Here is a 26,178-nt window from a genome sequence, read left to right as displayed (position 1 = left end):
AGTGTGCCTGAGCATTGCACTTCCAGTTGGTCTGCTGCCTTGTGTGTCATGAAGTTGTCAGTCTGTGGAGCAAAGGAATTCTTTCCTTCCATATCCCAAATCTAGTTTTGAAAATAGAATAATCAACTGATAATCCTCCTTGGAGTCTTTGTCCAAATGTCAATTTAGTGAAGCCAATATGGACGACTTTTCATAAAACTGCAATTTCCTGACACTCCCCATTCCCATACCAGCTTTATGTCTCTCCATAGCAGTTATCACCTTGCAATATTCTATATAAGTTGGTTATTTTTACTAATTAATTTTTTTGGTTAACATCTATCTGATCCATTCCCCACTCCTAGGCCAATTTCAGAATGTAAACTCCATGAGAAATTTTTTGGGTAGAGGGCGTGTTGGACAAATTAATAAGGGACCCTTCCACCATGCTCTGAAATATTTATTATACTAATCACTGAACTTAGTGATGGAGATGAACAAGACTAAGTTCTTGCCCTCAAAGAGCTCAGTCAGGAACATAAGACAGCTATGTATGCATTGTGAAAGGTGATCCAAGAGGACCACTTTGGATACTGTAGAAAGACAGAAGAGCTAACCTAGACTGGGGGAGCCTTTGCCACAGTGACATGGAAGGCTTCCAAAAGATATCTTGAAGTTGAATCTCAAGGGACAAGTAATTGTCATCCACTAAGAGTGGGAATGGCACTTGCAAAGGCAGAGAGGTATCAGAAACAAAGGTCATTTGGGGAAATGGTTAGTAATTTGGCATGACTAAAGGGAAGCAGAATATGGTAAGAGATAAGAATGAAGCAGGAAGCAATGGCCCAAAGATCTTATTAATCTGGAAAAGGGGTTCCCTTCTGGAATATTTAGTCATGAGGAGGGGCAAATTCAGTGGCCATTTATTTGGGAGGAAACATTACAAAGTCACAGCTACCTCAGTAGCAGCCTCTGTAGTGACCCACTAATTTCTAGCCCAGGAGGTCTCCAAGCAAGCCCTTTATCCACCAAACAAGATGGCAGACATTCTCTAGAGGTAGTCACATCTCACCAGCTCTCTTTATCCTTTTTCTTTCCTTCAGTTGGTAAGGCTTGTGATCATGAGACAAGGGAATGGCATTCCCATCTTTGTCACACAGGACTCCTCGTGAGTCACCCACATTGGCCACAGTGAGGTCTTTATCTGACAGCAGAGCAATCAAACATGTTGTGCCTGAAAAAGAGAGGAGAGAGGTAGGATATGAGGTCAGCAATGCATTGAAGTTCAGTTGCTTCTCTTGGTTACTATTCTTCGGTCATTAAAACTGCTCCTGCTGGGTGAGAATTTTACTCCAGCTACTCTGGGAATGATCACAGTTCATTTCAACAACATTGATCAAATCTGACAATTTTCTTAACGATGTTAGAGTGGCACTGAAATAGGCTAGAATAACATTATCATTTTCCTAAATCACTTTGTCTCTGCTACTCTTAATTTAAAAACATCATGTTTAAAAGGATTAGGAGAGAATCAAAATCAGTTTGAAGCTCCAGACAATTGGTACATATTTTCAGCTTCTGATTGGTGCTCAGTTTCTGAGAAGTCCCAGACAAATGTGAGAAAGTTGGGGGCAGTGTGGGCTCCTCAGGTGGGGTTGCAGGAAAAGCTGGGAAATGGCAAATGTACTCTGTGGTGCCCTAATGGAGCTGCTGTCGTCAGGAAAGGTTGAGCCTGAATGTACAAAATCTGACAGTAAAGATGGTGACAAGAAACAGGTCAGCTCCAGTATGATGAGGGCAAGCTATAAAGGTAGAAGCAGAAAAGCATATGGTGATGGAAGGAAAGAGATCTAGGTAGACAGGAGTGAGCATCGGAGATAGAGCCAAAGGGGAAGCAAGACTGATGGTCTGTTTGTCTAGAGCCCACACAAAATACTTAAGGACAAGCTTTCCTCAATCCTCTTTGAATTGAGAATGGAAAACAAGTAAAGTTAACAGTATGGCCTGGTTGGAACCTGCCATGACCAGTTCCCTTCAGTTTCCTCCATCCCTCCCTCCCTTTCTGATGATATCAACTGTCTATAAGTTGTAAAGTGCACAATCATTCATCTCTTGCCTCAAATTGACAGCTCCTTTACTTGATAAAATTGTTCTTTAACATCTCCGGCCTCATGAAGAAGGTTATATTCCATAACAAGAATGTAAACTGCATCTAAATAGCTGTTTAGTCTTCACAGAACAACAAAAAACACTAAATTCTTAAATAAACAAAAAATAAATGCAAGTTGATTTCAGTAGCAGGAGAATAGTTATGATAACTAACATATTTGGATATTGTATTTGTTTGAAATTTTATTCTTAAGCTTAATTAACACAAAACTACCTTGATCAGAAATGGAAAGACATGAAATGTTTGTAACTCAGGATTTCTAATATGAAAAGCCTTGTGAAAACAGAGACTATTCTCTTTGGTTATCATAGCAATTTTGTACCTCTTTTAAAAAGTAGCTATAAGAACGAAAATGTAAACACAAGCACATTTCAAACAAACTGGAGGGTTGGGGATGTAGCTCAGTGTTAGAACTCTTTCCCAGCATATGTGAAACCCTGGGTTCAATATCCACTACCAAACAAACAAAAAGCCCATCAAAAATTAAATAACTGGAAGTTGTTAATCTCAGGTTTTGATACAAGTTGCATTTTTTTGGTCTGTAACTATCCTTACTTTGTTCTCAAGAATCTGATTGGGTAAACTTGTCTGATATAATCAGAGCATAAATTTTCCTTTAAGACACATTCTTAAAGTTTGAAATGTGAAACAGAAACACTGCTTTGTTGGATGTTACATGGTTTATGAGCATTGTATCAATGTAACTTTTGAACCTCTCTTTGTAGGGCCCTCTTCCTTTCTCTCTATGCTCTCTGGGTGAGCATTCCCCTGACTTTAGATTCCATATCATTTGCCTATGATATTAGCACGGCTGACACTCCTGAGGTCCATACCCTTCTGCCTAGTAGGCATTTCTCTCTATCTGCTGTTCCAGGGAAAGCCTCTGGGACCTCCACATAACAGAAGGAAAGGGATCCACCTGGCTGAGGTATGGGCCCCTTTCCCACCCACTTTTCAACCATGGTAGCTCTACATCTGTTAGCTGTATTGAGCCATCCTTTAGTATTTTTTTTTTTTCTTATTTTTAAAGGTGGGGAAAAGGAGTCATTACTGCAGCTAGAAAAAAAATTGAAATTTAATCCTATCTGTGACTAAGAATAAATGAAGGGTTTTAAGCAGAATAGTAACAAAATGAGACTTATATTTTGAAAGAACACTCCAGTGGCAATGTAGAAGACATATAAACTGGAAGCTGTAAGAGCAGACAATGAGGGTCTGAATTAATGTAGTGAGCACAGGGGGAAGATTTTTAAATCAGAATAGATAGGTCATAGAGAATGGGAGGGAATGAGAGAGAAGAGGAAAAGTTGAGAATAATACTATTGGATCTAAATGAGGGAAACTGGGTGCTCCATGGACAAGGACTCAAGGGGTGTCTACTAGGGGCTTTTGGGAAAGGCTTTCTCTTTTCCTGCCACTGATAGGGAACATGCTTCAGGGGTATGGCAAGAAGCAGGGGTTGGTAAGCAAATAGGTAAAGAGCCTGAAATCTTAAGGGCATCACGGAAGTGCAGAACCAACCTGGAACCACTCTGTCTTGTTCTGTGAGACAATAAACGCCTTTTTTTTTTGATATTAAACATTCATAGACATTTATTCATAGACAAATATCATAGAGTGCCAAAAGAAAGACTTACATCTTTGAGAAGTGATGTAACTACCAAATAAATACACAGGGTGCATCAAAGAGTTATTCAGGATATTTCAGCCAAAGTGACTGATTGCATTCACACCTGTAAGGCTCCATCTCCAACCTGGACTGTCAAAGTATCAATGTAAAATACATCATATTTCTGGAAAAATATTGTCTTCCTTGCCCAAAAGGAAATTCATCTGTACATGTTGGAGATCTGTGACCAAAAGGCTTTTAATCAGTGAGATCGATCATGGCCTGTCTGTGTCTGTTGCACCCAACCAATGAAGAGATTCTGTGAATTCAAACTGAATAAATGCCTTTTCTATGAGAGGTTTTCTGAGTCTGATTTGTTGTTGTTCCTTATTATTACCCTAATTGGTTTTGGGGCACAGTCCTATAAGGGACTTATTGATGAGAGATTTAGAATGTGTCTGCTTCGCTGTATTCACATGCTATTGGATATACTTAGGATTTATGACCTGCTTTTGTTAAGAACACAATGCCATTGTTTCTATAGGTCAGTTAAGATCTATTTCATGATGCAGATTTTAGTAAAGAATTACCTATGTTAGCAAGAGTCTTCGACCTGGCCAGAATGACTGAGACCAAATAGTAGAAATATACAACCCAAATGTCTCCATTTTCCTCTCTACTGAAAAACCCTGCCCATATCCTGGGTGGGTCCTTTGTGAGTCTAGAGAAATAATCTGTATAAAGCTACAGAGCACCTGGGGATGAGGGGTATCCACATATCAAGAATAGAAACAAACCAGGATGCTTTATGCAAGCACCTTGTTGTTCAGGCTTTGCAGTCTTAGTCCATATTTGTAAGACACAGTTTATAATCTAATTTTTCTTACAAGCTGCTCTGTTGCTGAGAAATTCCAGAAAAGTATTAGGCTGGAAAAAAATTCAGAAAACCACTTTTTTTGTATGCTGAGATAAAACATCCCCAGTATTCTGGCTATTGCTTTGAGGTAAATGAATTATTCCATTATAGTACCATTTATTTACAATCAATCAAACACACACACACACCAAAAAAACAAAACAAAAAACAAAACAAAACAAAAAAAAAAACAAACAATAGGTTTGCCAATATTGCTTAATTCTGAACATCAGAATGTTTCTAGATTAACAATTTAATATAGATGAAAATTTATTTGCAACTCTAAAAAAGATCTTTGAAATTTAACTTTATAACTTCACAGAGGTTTTTATATTTTCCTTTTTGGTACAAGGGATTGAACCCAGGGGTGCTTTACCACTAAGCCACATCTCACCATTTTTATTTTTCATTTTGAGACAGGGTCTTGCTAAGTTGCTGAGGCTGGCCTTGAACTTTTGATCCTCCTGCTTTAGCCTCTTGAGTTGCTAGAATTACAGGTGTGACCACACCTGCCACCTGAGTTTTAAAAAATCCTAAAGAAGTGAGTTCACACAGAGTAGAATTCAGTGTCTTAGCTAAGTGAGGTCTGGCAAGCTATTCGCCTTTGAAGGCTCAGAAAAATGGCACCATAATCTCTCCTCAGTTGCTCAAGCAGAAACCTATGCGGCATCCTTGGTTTTTCTCTTTTCCTCATTTCAGACATTGTCATTAAGCTCTGTCAGTCACTCTAACCTGCAAAATATATCTTAAATTCTTCCAGTCTCTTGCTCTCATTGCATTGACTAGTGCAGGCCACTGTAATTTCAACCAGTGGCTATTTCAGTAGTCCAAGTGGAAAACAATGGTGGCAGGTTCTGTGTGGCTTTGCCCCCCCGCCCCCCCCCCAAATGGCAATTCTTATTCTCTTGCTCAAGGTCTCCCTTCTGTTGCTCAAACATGGCAAGTCTTTTGTCATCTTTGGGCCTTTGTACTTGGTGATCCCTCTGCCTGGTATTTACTCTGTCCTTGACATTGGCTGACTTATGTAACTTATGCATATGGTATTATCTTAGGTCAAGTATGACATCTTCAGAGAAGGCTTCTCTAACAAGGATCTTCTTTATTTCCTTTATTGCCCTTATTGCCCTCATAACACACAATTATGTAGATACCTTGTTTATTTAAAACATTTCTTTAGCACAGTCTTTCCCTACAGAACATAAACTTCACAAGGGTAGGCGTGTTGCTTGCTTCCCTACTCTAATGCTAATATCTAGAATATCGAAGACACTCAATATTTGTTGAATAAATAAATAGATGAATGAATAAGCAATCACACATAAGGTCTGACTTAACACTATGCTGATTTCCTGATGCCTTGCTCTGACAGGTCATCCCAGTTCAATGCCACGTGGAACACCATCTCCCACACAGTGCCATATAAGCAGTTATTCTGTTGAAGCAAAATACATCTGATACATTGGCTGAAACATGATGATACCCTGTACAAGTACAACACATGCTTCCATGCACACTGCTTATACAAGGAGAGAACTTTCAGCCCAAGTGTGTCCCAAGTTCTTTTCTCCAGTCCAGGATCCTGGTCCAGTGCAAAGGAAACACAGGAAAGCTTCCATCCTCACCACACCTTCCAAAGCCACTCCACCTTGTGAAGCAATAACAGTGTATCATGGTGGTCTTTATATAAAAAATCTGGCTCTGCTTTGGACTCCCATTTGTAATTCAGCAAAATAGGCACTTTTAAAAATTTGTTCTAATTAGTTATACATGACAGTAGAATGCATTTTGACACATCATACATAAATGGAGTATAACTTCTCATTCATCTGGATGTACATGATGTGGAATTACACAGGTCATGTAATCATACATGCACATAGGGTGATAATTTGGATTCATTCTACTATCATTCCTATCCCCATGGCTCCTCCCCTCCCTTAACTCCCCTCTGTTTAGTCCAAAATACCACTATTCTCCCCCATGCCTTATTGTGAATTAGCATCTGCATATCAGAGAAAACATTCAGCCTTTGGTTCTCTGGGATTGGCTTATTTCGCTTAGCATAATATTCTCCAGGTCCATTCATTTACTGGCAAATGCCATAATTTCATTCTTCTTTAAGGCAGAGTAATATTCCATTGTGTATATACACCACAGTTTCTTTATCCATTCATCTGTTGAAGGGCATCTAGGTTGGTTCCATAGTTTAGCTATTGTGAATTGAGCTGCTATAAACATTGATGTGGCTGCATCACTGTAGGATGCTGATTTTAAATTGTTTGGGTATAAAACTAAGAGTGGGATGACTGGGTCAAATGGTGGTTCCATTCCAAGTTTTCAGAAGAATCTCCATATTACTTTCCACAGTGGTTGCACCAATTTGCAATCCCACCAGCAATGGAGTGTACATTTCCCCCAACATCCTTGCCAACATTTATTGTTGATTGTATTCTTGATAATTGCCATTCTGACTGGAGTAAAATGGAATCACAGTGTAGTTTTGATTTGCAAAAATAAGTACTTTAGGTGTCATCTTGGTAATTCTTATTTTCCATAGGGAAAAACTCATCAATGTCAATTACTCATCAGTCTATTATTTATTTATTTATTTATTTATTTTTTATCAGTCTATTTTTTAAAACTAGCATTCTCTCCTTTGATTTAACTTGTGAGAAACACACAAAGTAAGGGTACACAAGAAAACCTATTCTGGACTTATTCTAGCAATCCAGAATTATTACCCTAGCAACAATAATGATGATAGAGGCTGCCTGCCACTTAAGCATTTGTTATAATGTTAAACATTTTATTTACATTACATAATTTAACTTCTCTGGAACTCCAAAACAAGAGGAAGTTAACTTCACTTCCAGGCATCTTTCAGCTTGAATATTTGTGTATTGAACTGAAATTGTAAACTCCAATGTCTTCAAGAAAGTAGGTTAGATATATAAAAGAATCTTATGACCTTCTAGGAAAAACTTTCCCCACTATTTTTGACAGGAATGGGTATTCTAAAACATCTTTCTAGTCTAAGGGCAAACATGATGGTAACTGGCAACTGACATCATACTTCAGTGTTTGGGAGTGGTGGGGCATATGGCAAACTGGAGAGGGACCACAGCTCCTTAGCCATCTAGGTTGGTTCCATAGTTTAGCTATTGTGAATTGAGCTGCTATAAACATTGATGTGGCTGTATCACTGTAAGATGCTGATTTTAAGTTTGGGTATAAACTCAAGAGTGGGATGACTGGGTCAAATGACCTACATGCAGAGATGTAGGCCCATGTGAAGAATCTCTCAGATTTTTCAGAGGAAGCCATTTCTATATAAACTCTTCTGATTTTTAAACATTTTTTTTATTTAAAAAAAATAGTGCAAGCCAAACAAAAGGCAATTGTGAGTCAAATTTGGGGTAGCAGTTTGTGATCCTATACTCTTGAGCTTCCCCCACAAAATGATTCTCCACAGTATACCTGTGCCTAACAGTAGTTATAACAATGAAATCTCACATTTATGGTCTGCTTTATAGGTTATGAAGTGCTTTCTTACCTGTTCAATTTTCAAAACTCATCAGAGAGAAATGATCATACACAACTTTTCTCTTTCCATGTTTTTTTATTGGTGCATCAGAGTTGTACGTAATGATGGGATTTGTTACTACATATTTGTACATGCACACAATATAACAATATAATTTGGCCAAGATCACTTCCTAGCGCTTTGCCCCTCACACACAACTTACAAATGCACAAGCTGGACAAAGAGATCTTAGGTATTTGTTTAAAATCACATGGTTAGTGGAAGGGAGAGGAGATTATGACAGTTACATAGGTTCCATAGCTAAGGGTAATGTTTGCATCATATCTCATGGTTGCCTAGTGGCCAAATGACTGCATATCACATATAATTCCATTTACATGTGTTGTTTATTATTTTTTGACCATTAGACTGAAAGTCCCTTTTAGGGTCAGAACGATAGTGCTTTGTACAATGCACAGATTCATAGTGCCCTGCTTGGCTGAGGATTGGAAAGAGGGTAAGAAAAATGGGGCTGCTTTTCAATTTATACCTTGATACTACCTAAATATAACATGTGTATTATATATTCTAATCATGTAAATATATATGTTTTTACTTTAAAATGTTAACAGTTATCTAGGTGAAGGGAGTTGGGGCATTTTTGTTGGCTTTTTCATACTTTTCTGTATTAGAAAAAGAATTTTTTTTTTTTTTAGGGGATGCATGCCAGGCGAATGCTGTACTACTGAGCTATATTCCCCAAGCCAAAGTTAATTTTATATGCTATTTAAAACCACAGTTTAGGGGCTGGGATTGTGGGGGATCAGCGGTAGAGCACTAGTCTAGGACAGGCGGGACCCAGGTTTGATTCTTAGCACCACATAGAAATAAAGGCATTGTGTTTTGTCCATCTACACCTAAAAAATAAATATAAAAAAAGAGTTCTAAAACCACATTTTATTAATAACATTTCAGGAGCATACTTTTTTTTTTTTAAGAGAGAGAGAGAGAGAGAGAGAGAGAGAGAGAGAGAATATTTTTTGTAGATGGACACAACACAATGCCTTTATTTTTATGTGGTGCTGAGAATCAAACCTGGGTCGCGCCAGTGCTAGGTGAGCACTCTACCACTAAGCCACAATCCCAGCCCCAGGAGCATATTTACTGCATAAAGCTAAGTATATAAGATATAAAACAAAAGAAAAGAGAACTAACAATAAGGCTACAGAGAATCAGATGGTACAGATAGAAAAAGGCTGAGAGGGATAGTGGTGACAATGATGACAGCAACACTTTTAATAGTTCAAGTCCAGATTCACATTCAAACATCAGTGACTATCTATCAGTGTCTTGGTGACAGACAAGTGAGCCTTAGCTGTCTTTAGGTTCCCCCTGCATGGCTGTGCTACATCTCTGAGCAGTGCTGTTAATTCTTCTACTCTGAGGAAACAGTCTGCCCTTATAAGCCTTGCTTAATAATGCATGTGGACATTCACCTACACAATACTAGATTGTTCATGCTAATAGTGATTCCCTTCTGTAACATTAGGTCTCTTGTATGAGAATAAGGAAAATTGATATATTTCTTTCTTATGAAAGAGAAAAAAGTGTGGAGGGAGGAAGACAGACAGACAGACAGACACACACACATTCTTCTTATTTTGAGGATTTCAGTGGAGGTGTTACAGAACAAAGGACCATTCATTATATGCAACATAGGAGAATCCACATTTACAGGGTTGGGAGAAATAAAATCGGTTTATCTGGTAAAGATTTGACAATGAATGTTAGTTAAATAACACAATTTCAGGGCCTGATGACTGACAGAAATTATACTGGTGCACAACATATTGAAAAAAAGAGTAGTTGAAAAAGTTAATTCACGAAAGTATCACATAGGAATGATAAGATCACTTTCAGCAGAAGTTTGCAGGCCCACCCTCCACAGCCAACACTGTAATCAGCTCTGTCCTGCAACACAGATAAAGTACAAGCTGGCTCTCAGAAAAGATCCCTGGTTCCCCATTCCTGTCTGAATAATCTTTCAGCCCTCCACAAAGCTTGCCTTGATTAGAGCTTTTCATCAGTCTTTCCTCTAATAAAATTAATGCCATGGCACAAACAGACTTGTCAGGGTTGATATCTGGTCTGAAAGATGAAACAGTAAGCTCTAACCTTCCTTCTTCACTCTTTTTCTCTCTTTTATTGCCTAAGTTCTTGCAATCCCTGCTCAAATACGCTCAGAAGCAGGCCCTCTTCAGAGTCATATGGCTCAGTCAAGATAATCACCTGACACATTAGTCTGGCTCTATGCATAAGGTTATTAAATTAATACTAATTAATGATTCATACCACAAATTGATAGCTCCACTATAATGCATCTCATAGTTATAAATCAACACACCCAAGGCCAGAGGGTACTACTAAGAATAAATAAAGATTTTCCATCAAGATCTGAGGTACCAGGATGGCAAACTATCTTTGTGGGCTTCCACAAAGCAGTGATGAGACATACCTAGTATTAGCAAGGAGGCTTATGGACTGGGCACAGACCAAGGTACCCCACATTGTGCTTCCTAGGGGCTGGAGATATAGCTCAGTTGGTAGAGTGTGTGCCTCATATGCACAAGGCCATTCAGCTCCTAACCCTAGCATGATACACACACACACACAAAGTGCTTCCTCTCACCACAGGCTAAGAGAATAACATTTTGTAAGAATCAATTACAAAAGAGATTTTTCTTTTCCTCTTTGAGATTTCTGCATAAGCAAAAATATCAACCATTGAGTTTGACAATGGCTGCATGTGAAGCTATCAGCAGGATGACAAATTCTATTATTTTAAATCCTAGTGTTATATTATTTAATTCTGGGTTTAGTTATCCTTGGGCTCTTCCCCAGCAAACATAGTCATCAATAAGATGACTAGAAGAAATGAGAGCCAGGGTATGAGTACCAGAAAGATCTTTTCTACCCTATGTGAGTAAACAAGAAAAAAAATCGCATTAGTGGGAAGGGACAGTCATAATTCAGGCTTTCAGAATCAGATGGAGTATTCATTTAATTTTCACACTTCATCAGAGTTAAGTATAGATTTGTCATCTGATTTTTATGAATACTATTTTGAATCTGAAGTGTTCTTTAACTTCACATTTCAACTGCTGTAATAGTAATGTTTATTTCACACTTGGGTGCAGCCTGTGGGCACTGGTTCTTTTTTATTTAAGTATGACATGTTAAAGAGAGCTTCCTCTTAAAACTGTTCACATGACTTTCACAAGCCAAAGTAGGTCCTTTTGCTGCAAAAGCCTTCATGTATACCCTCCGGGCATGACTCTTCGGAGGTATAAGCTTCTGTGATACTCATTAACATACTGCTCATAACTATCTGTGACATTTAGTTCCCATTATGACAAGCTCCTGAAATTAATTTATAATTACATAACCACCACCTGAACTCTAAGTGTAGTATCTATTAATGATAAATAAAATTAATTTCACGGTTGCTTTGATTCTTCCTACCTAAGTTAGACAAGCACTGGAGATATATATATTTTAATATCTGCAAGATACAGAACTGTATTGAGAGTATGGAGATCAGACGAGATCGGGCACGTTGAATCAAATGTATGATATGTCAAAAAAAGATGTAAAAAATATATATATATATATTTACATCTTCATGTTATTTGAATGTTATCTTCAGTGTGATGTCTCACTTTTATTTAGTGTTCCCAGAAAATTACAAGTATTGACTCTGCTTTTTTATGAATGCCATGGGAGTTGGGGTATAACAGGTGATTCCAAAATGGAGTTTTATTAAAAGGGGCATTTGCCTTTTAATACAAGGCAGAGAGGAGAAAGAAGAGAGAAAAAGGATAGGAAAAAACTGGAAACAAAAGACATAGCCTGATTCATCTGGTTCTTAACAGAAACACATTCTTTGACTTTTTTCCTCTTAGTGTAGAATCCACCTTCTTGCCTATAGTTTCAACTAAGAACAAACATGGCCTTTGAGGTTACTGAGTTACACTTATTTAATTCCTTTACAGAGAGCTATAATTCTATTTACACATACTTGTGTTCATAGGATGATATTTGGAGATATTAATTGAAGTTTCTGTTCCTTTTCATTTACATGAACTTCCTCAGTTCAGTTTAACGCACTTATTACCACAAGGTAGATTAGGATTGCTATGGCTGAAATGCAAAAATAAATAAATAGTTATACTTAGTTTTGAGTTTCAAGGAGATCATGGAAACTCACAAAGAGACAATATTCTCAAGGGAAATTTTTTTTTTTTTTTTTTTTTTTTGGTGGGGGGCACTGGGGATTGAACTCAGGGCACTCGACCACTGAGCAACACCCCCAGCCCTATTTTGTATTTTATTTAGAGACAGGGTCTCACTGAGTTGCTTATTGCCTTGCTGCTGCTGAGACTAGCTTTGAACTCAAAATTCTCCTCCCTCAGCCTCCCAAGCCGCTGGGATTATGTGTACCATGGTGCTCGGCAAGGGAAAAATATCTTTTGAGTATCAGCCACAGTTCTTTAGTCCATTGGTATATGAAACTGGAGCAAACATTAATTTTCCTGGCCATAAGTCTTCTCTTCCTGCTCTCCTTGACCAGTAAAGCTGGACAGGTAGCAGAGTGATAGTAGTGGGAGATGAAAGGGAGATGAAGAAGAAAAGAGGGAGTCTTTGATTTATGGATCTCCAAGAATTATGTGGAGCTGAAAGAAGAGAAGATGGACCACACTTCCTAAGACAAAGCCTGGGAAGTCATAAACCTGTCTCATAAGTATAAAGGAAAGGGGTGAATGAGAAGCTAGCCTGGACAGTCAAGTGGGAAGCAGACAACTGTCTAGAACTGCTGCTCCCCAATGTAGAAATGGTAACTCTTGGTATTAGGTAGGTTAGTTAGCCATGAACAGGTGAGTAGAGGGAAAGGACAATGAAAGACATCAGTTCTATGCACCAAGAAAAATCCAGGAGCTATAAAATTGAAACACAGGGGAACCTTATCTAAACAGACAAACATTTGGAGATCCGGAAGGCCTAACCTTTCCCAAGCTGTAGAGAACTATAATCTCTTGAGGGAATCATTATTCAAAAATCCCAGAGACCTTAACTAAAACAGACTACGGTTTATTATGGTTTCCTGAATGCCATCACCATCTCTTACAATTGCCCATCCCACAGACAGGGAACAAGAAGCTCACGAAGATTGCAGTATTTAAACAGAAAAACTGGATTTTGATTCCAAGTTTAATACCCTAAATCAAGCTTTTAAAAATATCTGCAAGATACAGAACTGTATTAAGAGTGTGGAGAGGAAGCAGTCAGGTTTGGTAGCAAAAGAGCTTTACTTAAAGATTCTTTAAAGTTTATATTTATCATGAAATTCATATGGAAAAACAAAAGACCCAGAATAGCAAAAACAATGCTAAGCAGGAAGTGTGAATCAGGCGGTATAGCGATACCAGACTTCAAACTATACTACAGAGCAATAGTAACAAAAACAGCATGGTACTGGTACCAAAACAGGCGGGTGGACCAATGGTACAGAATAGAGGACACAGAAACCAATCCACAAAACTACAACTACCTTATATTTGATAAAGGGGCTAAAAGCATGCAATGGAGGAAGGATAGCATCTTCAACAAATGGTGCTGGGAAAACTGGAAATCCATATGCAACAAAATGAAACTGAATCCCTTTCTCTCGCCATGCACAAAAGTTAATTCAAAACGGATCAAGGAGCTTGATATCAAATCAGAGACACGCCGTCTGATAGAAGAAAAAGTTGGCTACGATCTACATACGGTGGGGTCGGGCTCCAAATTCCTCAATAGGACACCCATAGCACAAAAGTTAATAACTAGAATCAACAAATGGGACTTACTCAAACTAAAAAGTTTTTTCTCAGCAAAAGAAACAATAAGAGAGGTAAATAGGGAGCCTACACCCTGGGAACAAATCTTTACTCCTCACACTTCAGATAGAGCCCTAATATCCAGAGTATACAAAGAACCCAAAAAATTAGACAATAAGAGAACAAACAACCCAATCAACAAATGGGCCAAGGACCTGAACAGACACTTCTCAGAGGAGGACATACAATCAATCAAGAAGTACATGAAAAAATGCTCACCATCTCTAGCAGTCAGAGAAATGCAAATCAAAACCACCCTAAGATACCATCTCACTCCAGTTAGATTGGCAGCCATTATGAAGTCAAACAACAACAAGTGCTGGCGAGGATGTGGGGAAAAGGGTACACTTGTACATTGCTGGTGGGACTGCAAATTGGTGCAGCCAATTTGGAAAGCAGTATGGAGATTTCTTGGAAAGCTGGGAATGGAGCCACCATTTGACCCAGATATTCCCCTTCTCGGTCTATTCCCTAAAGACCTAAAAAGAGCATGCTACAGGGACACTGCTACATCGATGTTCATAGCAGCACAATTCACAATAGCTAGACTGTGGAACCAACCTAGATGCCCTTCAATGGATGAATGGATAAAAAAAATGTGGCATTTATACACAATGGAGTATTACTCTGCATTAAAAAATGACAAAATCATAGAATTTACAGGGAAATGGATGGCATTAGAGCAGATTATGCTAAGTGAAGCTAGCCAATCCCTAAAAAACAAATGCCAAATGTCTTCTTTGATATAAGGAGAGTAACTAAGAACAGAGTAGGGTCGAAGAGCATGAGAAGAAGATTAACATTAAACAGGGATGAGAGGTGGGAGGGAAAGGGAGAGAGAAGGGAAAATGCATGGAAATGGAAGGAGACCCTCAGAGTTATACAAAAGTACATACAAGAGGAAGTGAGGGGAAGGGGAAAAATAATATAAGGGGGACAAACGAATGTCAGTAGAGGGAGCAGAGAGAGAAGAGGGGAGGGGAGGGGAGGGGAGGGGAGGGGGGATAGTAGAGGATAGGAAAGGCAGCAGAATACAACAGACACTAGTATGGCAATATGTAAATCAATGGATGTGTAACTGATGTGATTCTGCAATCTGTATATGGGGTAAAAATGGGAGCTCATAACCCACTTGAATCAAATTGTGAAATATGATATATCAAGAACTATGTAATGTTTTGAACAGCCAACAATAAAAAATTTAAAAAAAAAATAAAGTTTATATTTGCTTTATGCCACTAAAATATCATACAGTAATATACAAACTAGATGTTCAAAGAAATCTTTCTGGTATAGTATACAAATGATGTATAAAATGGTTTTTAAAAGTTGCTTTTTTAAAAAAATATTTTTTAGTTGTAGTTGGACACAATGCCTTTATTTGTTTATTTTTATGTGGTGCTGAGGATCGAACCCTATGCCTTGCACATGCTAAGCGAGCATGCTACCGCTGAGCCACAACTGCAGCTGCCCTAAAATTTGCTTTTGAATTCATGGCTGAACAGGAGAAAAAGCATGTGATTTCCCTGGAGGCCAACTACAATAAGGAAGTGAAAAGCCCAAGAGATAAGTGAAGGAGAGTTGCTGCCTAGTTTGGAAAAATATTATCAATCATATATTCTCCTGGTTCCATGAGATTGTCATTGTGAAAGGGGCTTAGGGCATTTAGAATGCAATGTTTCCAGTGCACCAGAGAGAGCGTTGGTCAGTCTTTGGAGTTTGCAAAGTGATACCAAATCCTTTTTTCAAGGACCCTGAGTGGCATTACCAATTTTCATTACCAAATAAGGCAAGAGGCTCAGGGATTGAGAAACCAATTCAAGAATATTGTCTGGCTTGCCACTGAGCCAGAAAGTAAGTTGTGTTTCAACTGCTCAGTCCCAAAAGTCTGGGCACCTCCCCAAACCTGAAGTATATTCCAGACTGCTAGTTTGAGCCTCTGATGAATAAAATGAAAAGACTTCTATTTTCCAAGCATGAAAAGAAAGTCTTAGGAGTTACAGTCCCAAGAGTTCAAGTGGACCCTCAAGGCATGAGTTATGTGAACATAGCTGATAGAGGAGCTAGCCAGGTCAGTTAAGAACAAGGAGATTCTATAATTAATCAGGGAAGACTAAGCTCTAACTAGATCTAAATATTCTTTTGACCTTAACTGCTACTCATAGGGATGGCATCTTTTGAACTGATAAGAGCACTTCAAGGGGCACAACCTCCATTTATTTAAACCCTACCCCTAGGATCCCTGGAAAGTCCTCCCACTGGTTGACAGCTGAGAAATGAAATTTCTCAGAGACCCACTGCCCTTTTGGGCCCATTCTGTTGAACTGGAGGTAGTTTTTTTTTTCACTTGTCACCACCCTATTTTCCAGGCAAATGTAGTCAACCTCTGACTTGAATGAAAAGTAATGTTTTTTACCATTAAGCATGATTCATGTAATTGAATGTTGTTTAGAGCTTTATCAGGGAAATTTTGTCTATATATTTTGCTTTTTAAAAAAATTTTTATAGTTGTAGATGGACAGAATGCCTTTATTTTATTTGTTTATTTTTATGTGGTGCTGAGGATCTAACCTAGTGCCTCACACATACTAGGCAAGCGCTCTACCACTGAGCTACAGCCCTAGCCCTATATTTTGCTTTTTGTAGTTCTTTACTAATCAAAAAGTTTTGGGGAGTTCCCTTACATGGAGTTGGTGGTCCAGGCCCATGGACAGCACAAACTGTTAGGTGGCAAGGATTTGGAGAGGGAGTGTGCCTCAGCTTGTGATTCCCTAGTGGCATTGTTCCTGATTTGCTGGGCTTCTGCAACACTGGCTGCAATAAGACTCTTGTAGATATTTTTTTCTTTTTTGGGGGGTGGGGTGGGGTGGTACCAGGGATTGAACTCAGGGACACTCAACCACTGAGCCACATCCCCAGCCTTATTTTGTATTTTATTTAGAGACAGGGTCTCACTGAGTTGCTTAGCACTTTCTCATTGCTAAGGCTGACTTTGAACTCGAAATACTCCTACCTCAGCCTCCTGAGCTGCTGGGATTACAGACATGTGCCCCAGTACCCTGCTGGTCTTGTCGATCTTATGAATGATGTTCATACAGCCTCTGCTATGGTTTGGATGTGAGGTGTTCCCTTCAAAGCTCATGTGTGAGACCACACAAGAAGATTTAGATGAAAAATGATTGGGTTATAAAAGCTTTAACCCAATCAGTGAATTAATCCCTGATGGCATTAACTGGGTGTCAACTGAAGGCACATGTAGGGTAAGGCTAGAGGAGGTGGGTCCTTGGGGGCATGTCTTTGGGGTAATTTGTGCCTGGCAAGTAGAGTCTCTTTCCGCTTTCTGATCATCATATGAGCCACTTCCCTCTGCCACAGTCTTCCACCATGATGTTTCCGCCTCCGAGCCCTGAGGAATGGAGCTGGCTTCTCTTGATTGAAACCTCTGAAATCATGAGCTCCCAAATTAACTTTTCCTCCCCTAAAATTGTTCTTCTCAGGTCTTTTAGTCACAGCAGTGAAAAAGTTGACCAAAACAACCTCTAAACTCATCTTCAAGCTAGTCTGGAGGATAAAGTTATTTGTTCATTGAGGAGGCATTTCACAAGTACTTTCTGCTATGCCAGGCACTCTGGTAGGTACTGGGAAATCAGAAACAAAAGATACAGTTCCAAGGTGAAGAAGTCATGGTTTAATGGAACAGGGGGCTAGAATAGAAAACAGGAGAAGGAGGAGCAGGTATCTGAGCTGAGTTTTGACTGATGGAAATAAGAAAGCCAAACAAAGTGGGAGAAAGGCTTCCATTTGTGTAGGTATGAGTTATATGTATGTATATGGTATGGTGGGAAGCTAAATAAATGAATGAATGAGAGGGTATTATTTTTTCTTTCATATTTGAGAGAGACTATTATAATTTTTTAAATGATGAAGATCTGAACATGAGTCCAAATATATGTCAAATCTCAATATGGAAATTACTGACATTAAGAAATGTCAAAGCTCTTAAACATTACTGAGTTGCAAATATTAACAGATATCTACATACCATTTAAGAAAATGGTGTTTAGAAAGAAAACATGAAAAAAAAAACAAATTCTCAGTCTGACTTTAGAATGTTCAAAAATCATCCATATGGAATTTTCTGTGATTACTTAATTAATAGTGAAAATTTTGACCATATGCTCTAGTGCCCAATTATAGTACTGTAGAAAGTAAATTACCATACTTGATTTTCTCTTATTCTATTTTCAGTGCACATGTTTAACCTTATGGAGAGTCAGGAAATATGTTACTCTTACCTGCTTGCAAATTTAAACTAATGTGCAACAGAAAATTCCAAGCCATAAGGATCTTAAATTAAGAACACATGTTATACCAGTCACTTGATATGATGGCTGAATAACATCCAGCTGAGGAGCATTTAAAAAGGTGAAGGAGTGTCTCAGCACTACTTAAGAATTAAATCTCTAAGGCAATAATTTAGAGATAATTATCAAACTATGCATTGTACTCAAAACTTTTAATTAAAAAATAATGAAGTGTCACTTCTTGAATAAAATGTCTTAATGCAAAGGAAAAAAGCAAAGAGTTATCTGGAGATAAAAGAATGCCTTTCATTAAGTATTAGCAATTGGCCAGATAATACTTTTCAAACTATGATCATGGACTGTGGCAAATTCACATGGCCTTAGAGAAGGCACACAAATGCATTAACTTATCTCTGACCTAAACATAGTAGATTCATACCTAATTTCCAAAGGGGGTAAATGTTGCCTGAGATCCAGGATCAGCTTTAGAAGCCAGCTTTTAAAGATTCAAAGACTTGCAGAAATCAGATTGTAGCACTTATATTGAAGAAGTTTATTTGATTCAGACTCCAGTTTTATCAATAGGTGAAAAGTAGGTTCATTTAATGCTTTCTACCTAAATTGCCAAACAGCAGAAGTTCTTTATTATAACTTTTTTTTCTTTATTATAACTTAAAATATGATGAGGTGTAAGCTTCATAAAATTCTAAGACAAACTGAGTCTTGGAGGTTTCAGTACTATAATAGTTTCAGATGAAAAATATATGCTACCTTCTTATTGCTTCCACATCCAGCTACTCTGTTTTCTAATAAGGCAAAACACCAAAACCTTGATCATTTTTTCATAAGGAAGAGTCTTTAATTTCTTGATCCTTCAGATGTCAAAAAAGGATATAATGTATTTAAACCACTAGAATGTCTTAAGGATAGCAAAATCATTTATTAGGAATGTCCAGGAACCAGTAAAATCAGAACAGCCTGTAAAATCATTTCTTCAGCGGCAGAACCACTGAAAATGGAAGGATTTACACATGGTTTTCATATAATTACTAGAGAAAGGAGGCTAGGCTCTAGTACATACCAAGGAGATATGCCAACAATGAAGAATGAAAAAGATATCAGGATGGAGTCATTTTTGCTTCACAAAAGAAAAATAAAACTCTTACTTCACTTACTATTATATGCAACTTATAGCCATCTGTCTGTTGTAAATTTGTATGTGACAATATGACTTTGCCTTGCTAAAGAAATGAACACAGATTTATTTTTCATAAGTGCAGCTTCAAATAACAAACATTTATTACCTCACATAGTTCTGAGGGTCAAGAATCCTGAGGATCTTAGCTAGGTGGTTGTGTCTCATGGTCTCTTGTGAGGTCATAGTTAAGCTCTCAGTCATTTCAAAGCTACTAGGGTATGCTTCCAAGCTCATTCATGTGGCTTTTGGCAGACCTTACTTCCTCACCATATGGGTCTTTCCACTGGCTTCCTAAGTGTCTATATAACATAGCAGCTGAATCCCAAAGCAAGTGATTTCAGAGACAAAGAAGAGCAAGAGAGCACTCCTAGGTCAGAAGCCACAGTCTTTTTATAACCTAACATCAGAAGTATTATCCTATCACTTCCACCATATTCATTCATACAAAGGAGTGACTCAGTTCAGCCACACTCAAGGGGAAAGGAATTAAGATTCACCTCTTGAGTGCAGAAATATCCAAGAATCTGTGGACATGCCTTTAAAACCATGCTGATGGTTACCATAGAGCCAAATAATAAAAATCTGGGCTAGTAAGGATTTTTAGAAAGGAATACTGACTTCCTTTAGGATTTAAAAATGATGGCTTTCTAGAGTATCAATCCTCATCAGATCAAGAAATGCATTCATATAGAATTTCATGGAAAAAAAGAAGATATTTATATAGCCTCAAAGGAAATCTCTTAAAATCATGGATCTCTGCTCTGAAAGTGCCCTGAATTTGCATCATTAAATGCAATTCAATCCTCAGCACTGTGAGAGAGAGCAAGCAAATGCCCTGGCTAGTGACCACAGAGTTTTAATGACCAACAAGGGGACTGAAGGTAACATTAAAAAGGAGGGCAGGAGAATCCCAGATAAACAAAAGGGAACATGCACTCTTCAATAAACTACACAGTTCTGTGATGTCTTGAATAGTAGCTGGATTGACTTAAAAACCAAACTCTACAACTACAAATGTAAAATTTACCATTTACTGAAGAATAATAATAGCAGCTCACATTTACTGAGCATCTATTCTGTACTAAGCATTGCTCAAAGTACTTTACACATAATCCTCATTATCCTTCACATAATCCTCACACCAATTCTAAACAGTATTCTCAGTACTACCATCTTATATAGAGAGGAACTAAGACACAAAGAAACTAAATAATTTGCCCAAGGTCACAAAGGTACCAAGGAGAGAAGATGGGATTTGAACCAGTTACTCTAGCTCCAAGGTCTATACTACTAATTTTATAGGACCTGATTTCCTTTAGGTTTTGTCTTTTCCCTTTATTACTATTGCATATATATACTTACAATGAGTCATTTCCTCAGAAGTTAAGAGTATATCAATAATCTATGTCAAGTCTGTAAATATAGTGTATGAAGAGGATTATCAGGGAGGATCTGAGATTTTTGCACACTAATTTGCATAATTAACACTGCCTCAAAAGTGATTTTTTAAAATTTAAGATAGAATAAATCAAACAGAGTCCAATCTCCTCTTTCTTAGGAAGCTATGTCATAGCTTGATTTGGAATTGCTGGTATATTATTTCCCCTTTATTTCTGGTAATGAAAATAAAACATAAGATGTATAGCTTATTAAGTGTAGGTGACCAACAAATGTTGAAATCAGTGGGTTGAACTAAACATGACCCTTTCTGAGTATGTTTGGCCATAAGCACTACAAAAAGGATATAATATATTTAAACCACCAGAATTTCTTAAGGATAGCAAAATCATTTATTAGGAATGTCCAAGAACCAGTAAAATCAGAACAGCCTGTAAAATCATTTTAACTGGTGTTCCTGGCAAGGATTGTTATTTACAATCATACATAACCTGACTTTAGTTGGCAAATAAACCAATCATTCTCTTACGGGGTAAGTTTTAACTTTGAACTTCCTATCATGTTCATATAATTTTAAACCTGCATCTATTATTATTATTGTTACTATTTGGTATTGGGGATTGAACCCAGAGGCGTTCTACCACTAAGTTACATCCCTAACCCTTTTTATTTTTATTTTGAGACAGGATCTCATCAACTTGCTTAGGGCCATGCTAAAAGGTGGAGGCTGGTTTTGAACTTTGATCCTCCTATCTCAGCCTCCCATGTCATTGGGAATCCAGGAGTGCACCACCATGCCTGGTTTTATGTATTCTTTCAGCAAGTATTTCTACATCAATAATAACATTAAAAAGAGAGAGAGAGAAGTTGTAATTCTAGCTAAATGCCTTCAGACAAATGACCTACCCTCAGTTTGTTTCAATATTATATCTTAAAGCACATAATCATTCATCAATGATTGTTCCTTGTGGTATTCTTCCAAGTCACTGGAATTTACAAGTTCCATCATAACTTCTACTATCAGCATACACCTGTAGTATCTTCCTGAATTCTGTGCTTTAATTGTATCTGACCTCTTGCTTTGTCAGACAAAGGAAATCTGATTCTTCCAACCCTTGACACTGACCAGAAATATAGTCATATGACCTGTCTGAATTTCTGCAGCAAAGGAATGTGTTAGTTGTTCGTAGCCATTCTGAAGGTATTAAAACAGAATGGTGGTAAACCATACTGGGTTCCCTTTCAGGAAGGACAGTAGGAAGCAGACTTTGGGATCAGGCCTACTTGCCTAAAATTTCTTTCCCCTTTTTGCTTAGAGGTTATCTCTGACATCCCATTTCTTTTCTAAGTGGATTATATCAAAGGAATCCATGACAGGAAGAACTTTTGGAAACCTTTTTGCTCAAGAGAGATTGTATCTATAATCTCTGTTGTGATTAGGATATAGTAGGTACTTAAGGACCACCTTTACTTCACATAATCTAAAATTCTGATATTTATATGCTAAATGTGGGGAAGGCTTTGAAAAACACATCTGGAAGCAAAAATATTGGGAGCCTGGGTTCACCCAAGAGTCTGATTTTAACTGATGGTTCTCTAATTGACAAAACACTTAAATTCCCACATTTTATCTCTTGAATAATAGACATGGATATAATGGGGACAGAAGCTACTTAGTCCATTCATGCTACTGTAACAAAATACCTGAGTCTAGGTAACTTACAAAGAATAGAAATTTATTTTTCACAGTTTGGAGCATTGTTTTCTGATGGCATCCTCATATGGTGGAAAAGAGAAGAGATGGAAAGGCAAAAGGTACCCTTCAACCTCCTTTCTAAAGTTACTAATCCCAAATAATTTCCTAAAGGTCCCACCATTTAGAACTATCACACTGGTGATTAAATTTTAACATAAGAATTTTGAGGGGATATACTCAGACTATAGTAGTTGCTAACTGGGAAATGATGGGAGAGGTTATTGTAAAATGGAAAATAGAGCCTGCAAGATTTAGTCTGAAAGTGGCATGAAACAGCTCATAGTCTGCTCACGTGGCAGGTATGAGGTAAGAAAGTTTCCCAAGTTTCTATGGACCAGCTTGAGTTCACTCTTTTCTCAATGTTTTCCCAGAGCCTCAAGGAGATCATACGCAGTAGATGGTAGGGTCATCTGATATAAGGAATATAAACAAGTCACATTGTTTTACAGAAGAGTCACTGAGGCAGGGCAGTTAAAGGCTTACTTTCTTTTAGTCAGGACTGCTCTACATCCCAGCAGAAGAGTAGCAAAGAAGGGAGAAATTCTGTGTGTATCTGTGTGTGTGTGTGTGTGTGTGTGTGTGTTAAGAGTAATGGTAGAGGAGAAGATAATTCTATAAGATAGTAAGTATAAATATGAGTTCATAGAGGTAGTGATAAACAGAAAAAAAAGGTAGCATGTTAAGGGTTTCTTTAGGGAAGCTGTTACTGAGAATGCAATTTTATTTTATTTTTTCAGTGTTGAGGAATCAGTCCCAGGACCCAACGCATGCTAGGCAAGTGCTCTACCACCAGCCCAAGAATTTTCAGACCTGATTTCTGATATTAATAGTGAAAATAAAATACAGCCTGCCTGCATATAGCTTTTTTCTTCTCAAATTTTAAAGTGCTTTCATTTAGCTTTACTTATTTGAATTTTAACATCCTAAGTGTTCAAGCTGGATTAATACGAATTCCATTCTGGCATCATTAATGAAAATAATATGGGATTTGGAGTGAGATGGGCAGGGGTTTCACAACTTACTAACTGAAGGACCTTAAAAAGTTATTATCATGTGAAACTCAGCTTTCTCATTTGTTCACTAAATCTGATTCTTTAAATACATCAGAGGGTGTTTGACAGGATAAAATGAAACAACTAATGCAAAATGTTGATCACAATGATCTTTTTCCTTATGTGTCAGGATTCAAATCCACATTTTCCCTTTTACATATGAGCTGCCATCAGACCACACGGTTAGGATTTTGGATTGTATATATGCTGGTTCTGACATTAGAATTGAGGTGAGGCAATAATAAGCACCATGATCATTATAAATACTTAAAGGCACTTGAGGTGTAAAACCACAAGTGCATTAAATATAATGAATTAGACTTCTATTAGTAAGATGACCTTCCTGAATCCACACTGACCACAGTTCATCAAGATTACTTCTTTTACACTGAGTTGCATGTTAAGGAGTACAATCTCACTAATTAAAATTTTATAGGGCATGCACACTGGCATCCTGTCAGCATCCTGATAAGCTTTTATTAATGACTACAGAAGACCTAGGGCCCCCTTTTCTAATATTCTACCATGTGGGAGAGGCTTTTTGCCTTTGGTGTCAAGGATCTCTGTTTATTCATATGGAAAGGCGGGTAGTAAAAGGGAAGGTAATGAAATTCTGCCTTGCAATATGGTTGAGATTCTCCACAACAGTTGATACTAGCCCAGCTACTTTTTGAGCTGAGTTTGAGTCAATTTTCTTCCGGATTTATGGGCCTTCTCTTGCCTTTTCTCTTTTATTTCTTTCTGCTCAATGTCTTATTACAGTTTACTCTGCAGAAGCTTGTTCCTCCATTTGTGCCCCAGGGTTCTGTCCTTGGTCCCCTTTCTAACCTCCTTCATATACTTGCCTAGTGTAGTCTCACTTGTGTCCACATCTATAGCCACATCTACCTACCAAATCTGTGCCTACCTACCTACCAAATCTGTATTTCTAATCTTAGTATCCAACCTATGGGATTTCTGCATTCCATTTCCCTTTAGGGATTTCAAACTCATTATGTCAGAAAAAATATTCGTTCTAGACTTGCTTCTTTATTCATGTAGCAGGCATCAAAGAATGACATTATTTATCCAAATCCAGAGGCCTGGGAATTAACATTAACACCTTTATTCCCATAGCTAATTACCCAGTAAGTCTTGCTAATTCTATCACTTTGTGATCTCTGAAATTCCCCTTTCTCTTGGTAATTTTCTAATTATGATATGAGCATAGTGGTTAAAAGCATAGGCTTTGGGTCACATTCTTACAGCTATATAGCTGATCAAGGACTTCAGACCTTTTAAGCCTCAGTTTCTGAAAATGACATAACTTGTTGTTTAAACCAATTAATGTTTGGTACTTGGTCCATGGGGGCCCTCCACATAGTCATGTTTTATTCTGTTTCTCCTTTATTCTCTGCTCAACTAGTATTTTGCAAATTTAAGTACACATAAGACTTATTAGAGGGCTTGCTGAACCCTACATTGCTAGAACCAGTCACAGAAAATTTGCATTTCTATTAAGTTCCCAGGTGACACTGACTATAGCTCTTAGACTACACCTTAACTGCAATGACAACCTAAAGAGTTCTAAATGCTTAACATGAATTTACTTTTTTAAAGCTGAGAACAGCTCTGAGGGAGATAATATTATCTCTATATTATAGATGAAGAATCTGAAACATTGAATGTAAATAACTTCTCCAAGGTCACAATGGTAGTAAGTTTCAGAGTCAGAATTTGTGACAAGATTCTAGTCCTTAACTCTGCAGCCCCAAGATCTTAGGCACTATATCCACAGCTGTTCTACTTCCGTCATTCCCCATCTTAAAATCTTTCATATAAAAACAGAGCCTCCAGGATTTAAACCCAATCCTCAACCCTCAAGGTTTCTTTCTGCCACTCATAACCTTGTTCTTTGAGTTCCAGCCACTACAAACTGGTTTAGCAAGTACATTTTCCACTGCATGAACACCACTATCTCCTTGCCAACTCCTATTCATCCTTTATCAACTTGGCTGGAATGTTACCTCCTGGAACTCTTCTCAGCTTCTCCCCAGCAACTGTGTAAATTCATAAGGTCCTACTTTTATGGAAGATTTCAACAGCAGATAAGAGAAAGCATAAGAAAGAATCAGAAAACTTGAAGATAGGTCAATTAAGATTATCGAGTCTGAGGAACAGAAGAAAAAAGAATGAATCTCTACATTATAAAAGCTCAATGAATTCCAAGTATTATGAAATTAAAGAGATTCACACAATCAAACTGTTAAAGACAATCCTCAAACTGAAAAGAGAATCCTCAGCAAGAGAAAAGCAATTTGTTATGTACAAGGGAATCCTCAAAGATATTAATAGCTG

General features: G+C 37.8%; 1 protein-coding gene across 1 annotated transcript in view; it reads right to left on the bottom strand.

Moving 5' to 3' along the window:
- Ppm1l (protein phosphatase, Mg2+/Mn2+ dependent 1L) overlaps positions 1 to 26,178 on the bottom strand; it is a 317,871-nt gene that overhangs the window by 13,398 nt on the left and 278,295 nt on the right. Inside the window, exon 3 of the mRNA XM_046440485.2 lies at positions 1,052 to 1,213. Coding sequence (XP_046296441.1) covers positions 1,052 to 1,213 — 162 coding nt within the window. The remainder of the gene's footprint in view (positions 1 to 1,051; positions 1,214 to 26,178) is intronic.

The sequence above is a fragment of the Marmota monax genome, unplaced genomic scaffold (genome assembly GCF_021218885.2).
Source record: "Marmota monax isolate L192 unplaced genomic scaffold, Marmota_monax_Labrador192_F-V1.1 WCK01_AAM20220418_F8-fsc00256, whole genome shotgun sequence".
Taxonomy (NCBI): Eukaryota; Metazoa; Chordata; class Mammalia; order Rodentia; family Sciuridae; genus Marmota; species Marmota monax.
The sequence above is the reverse complement of the archived record's forward strand: the minus strand, read 5'-3'. Positions and strand labels throughout refer to the sequence as shown.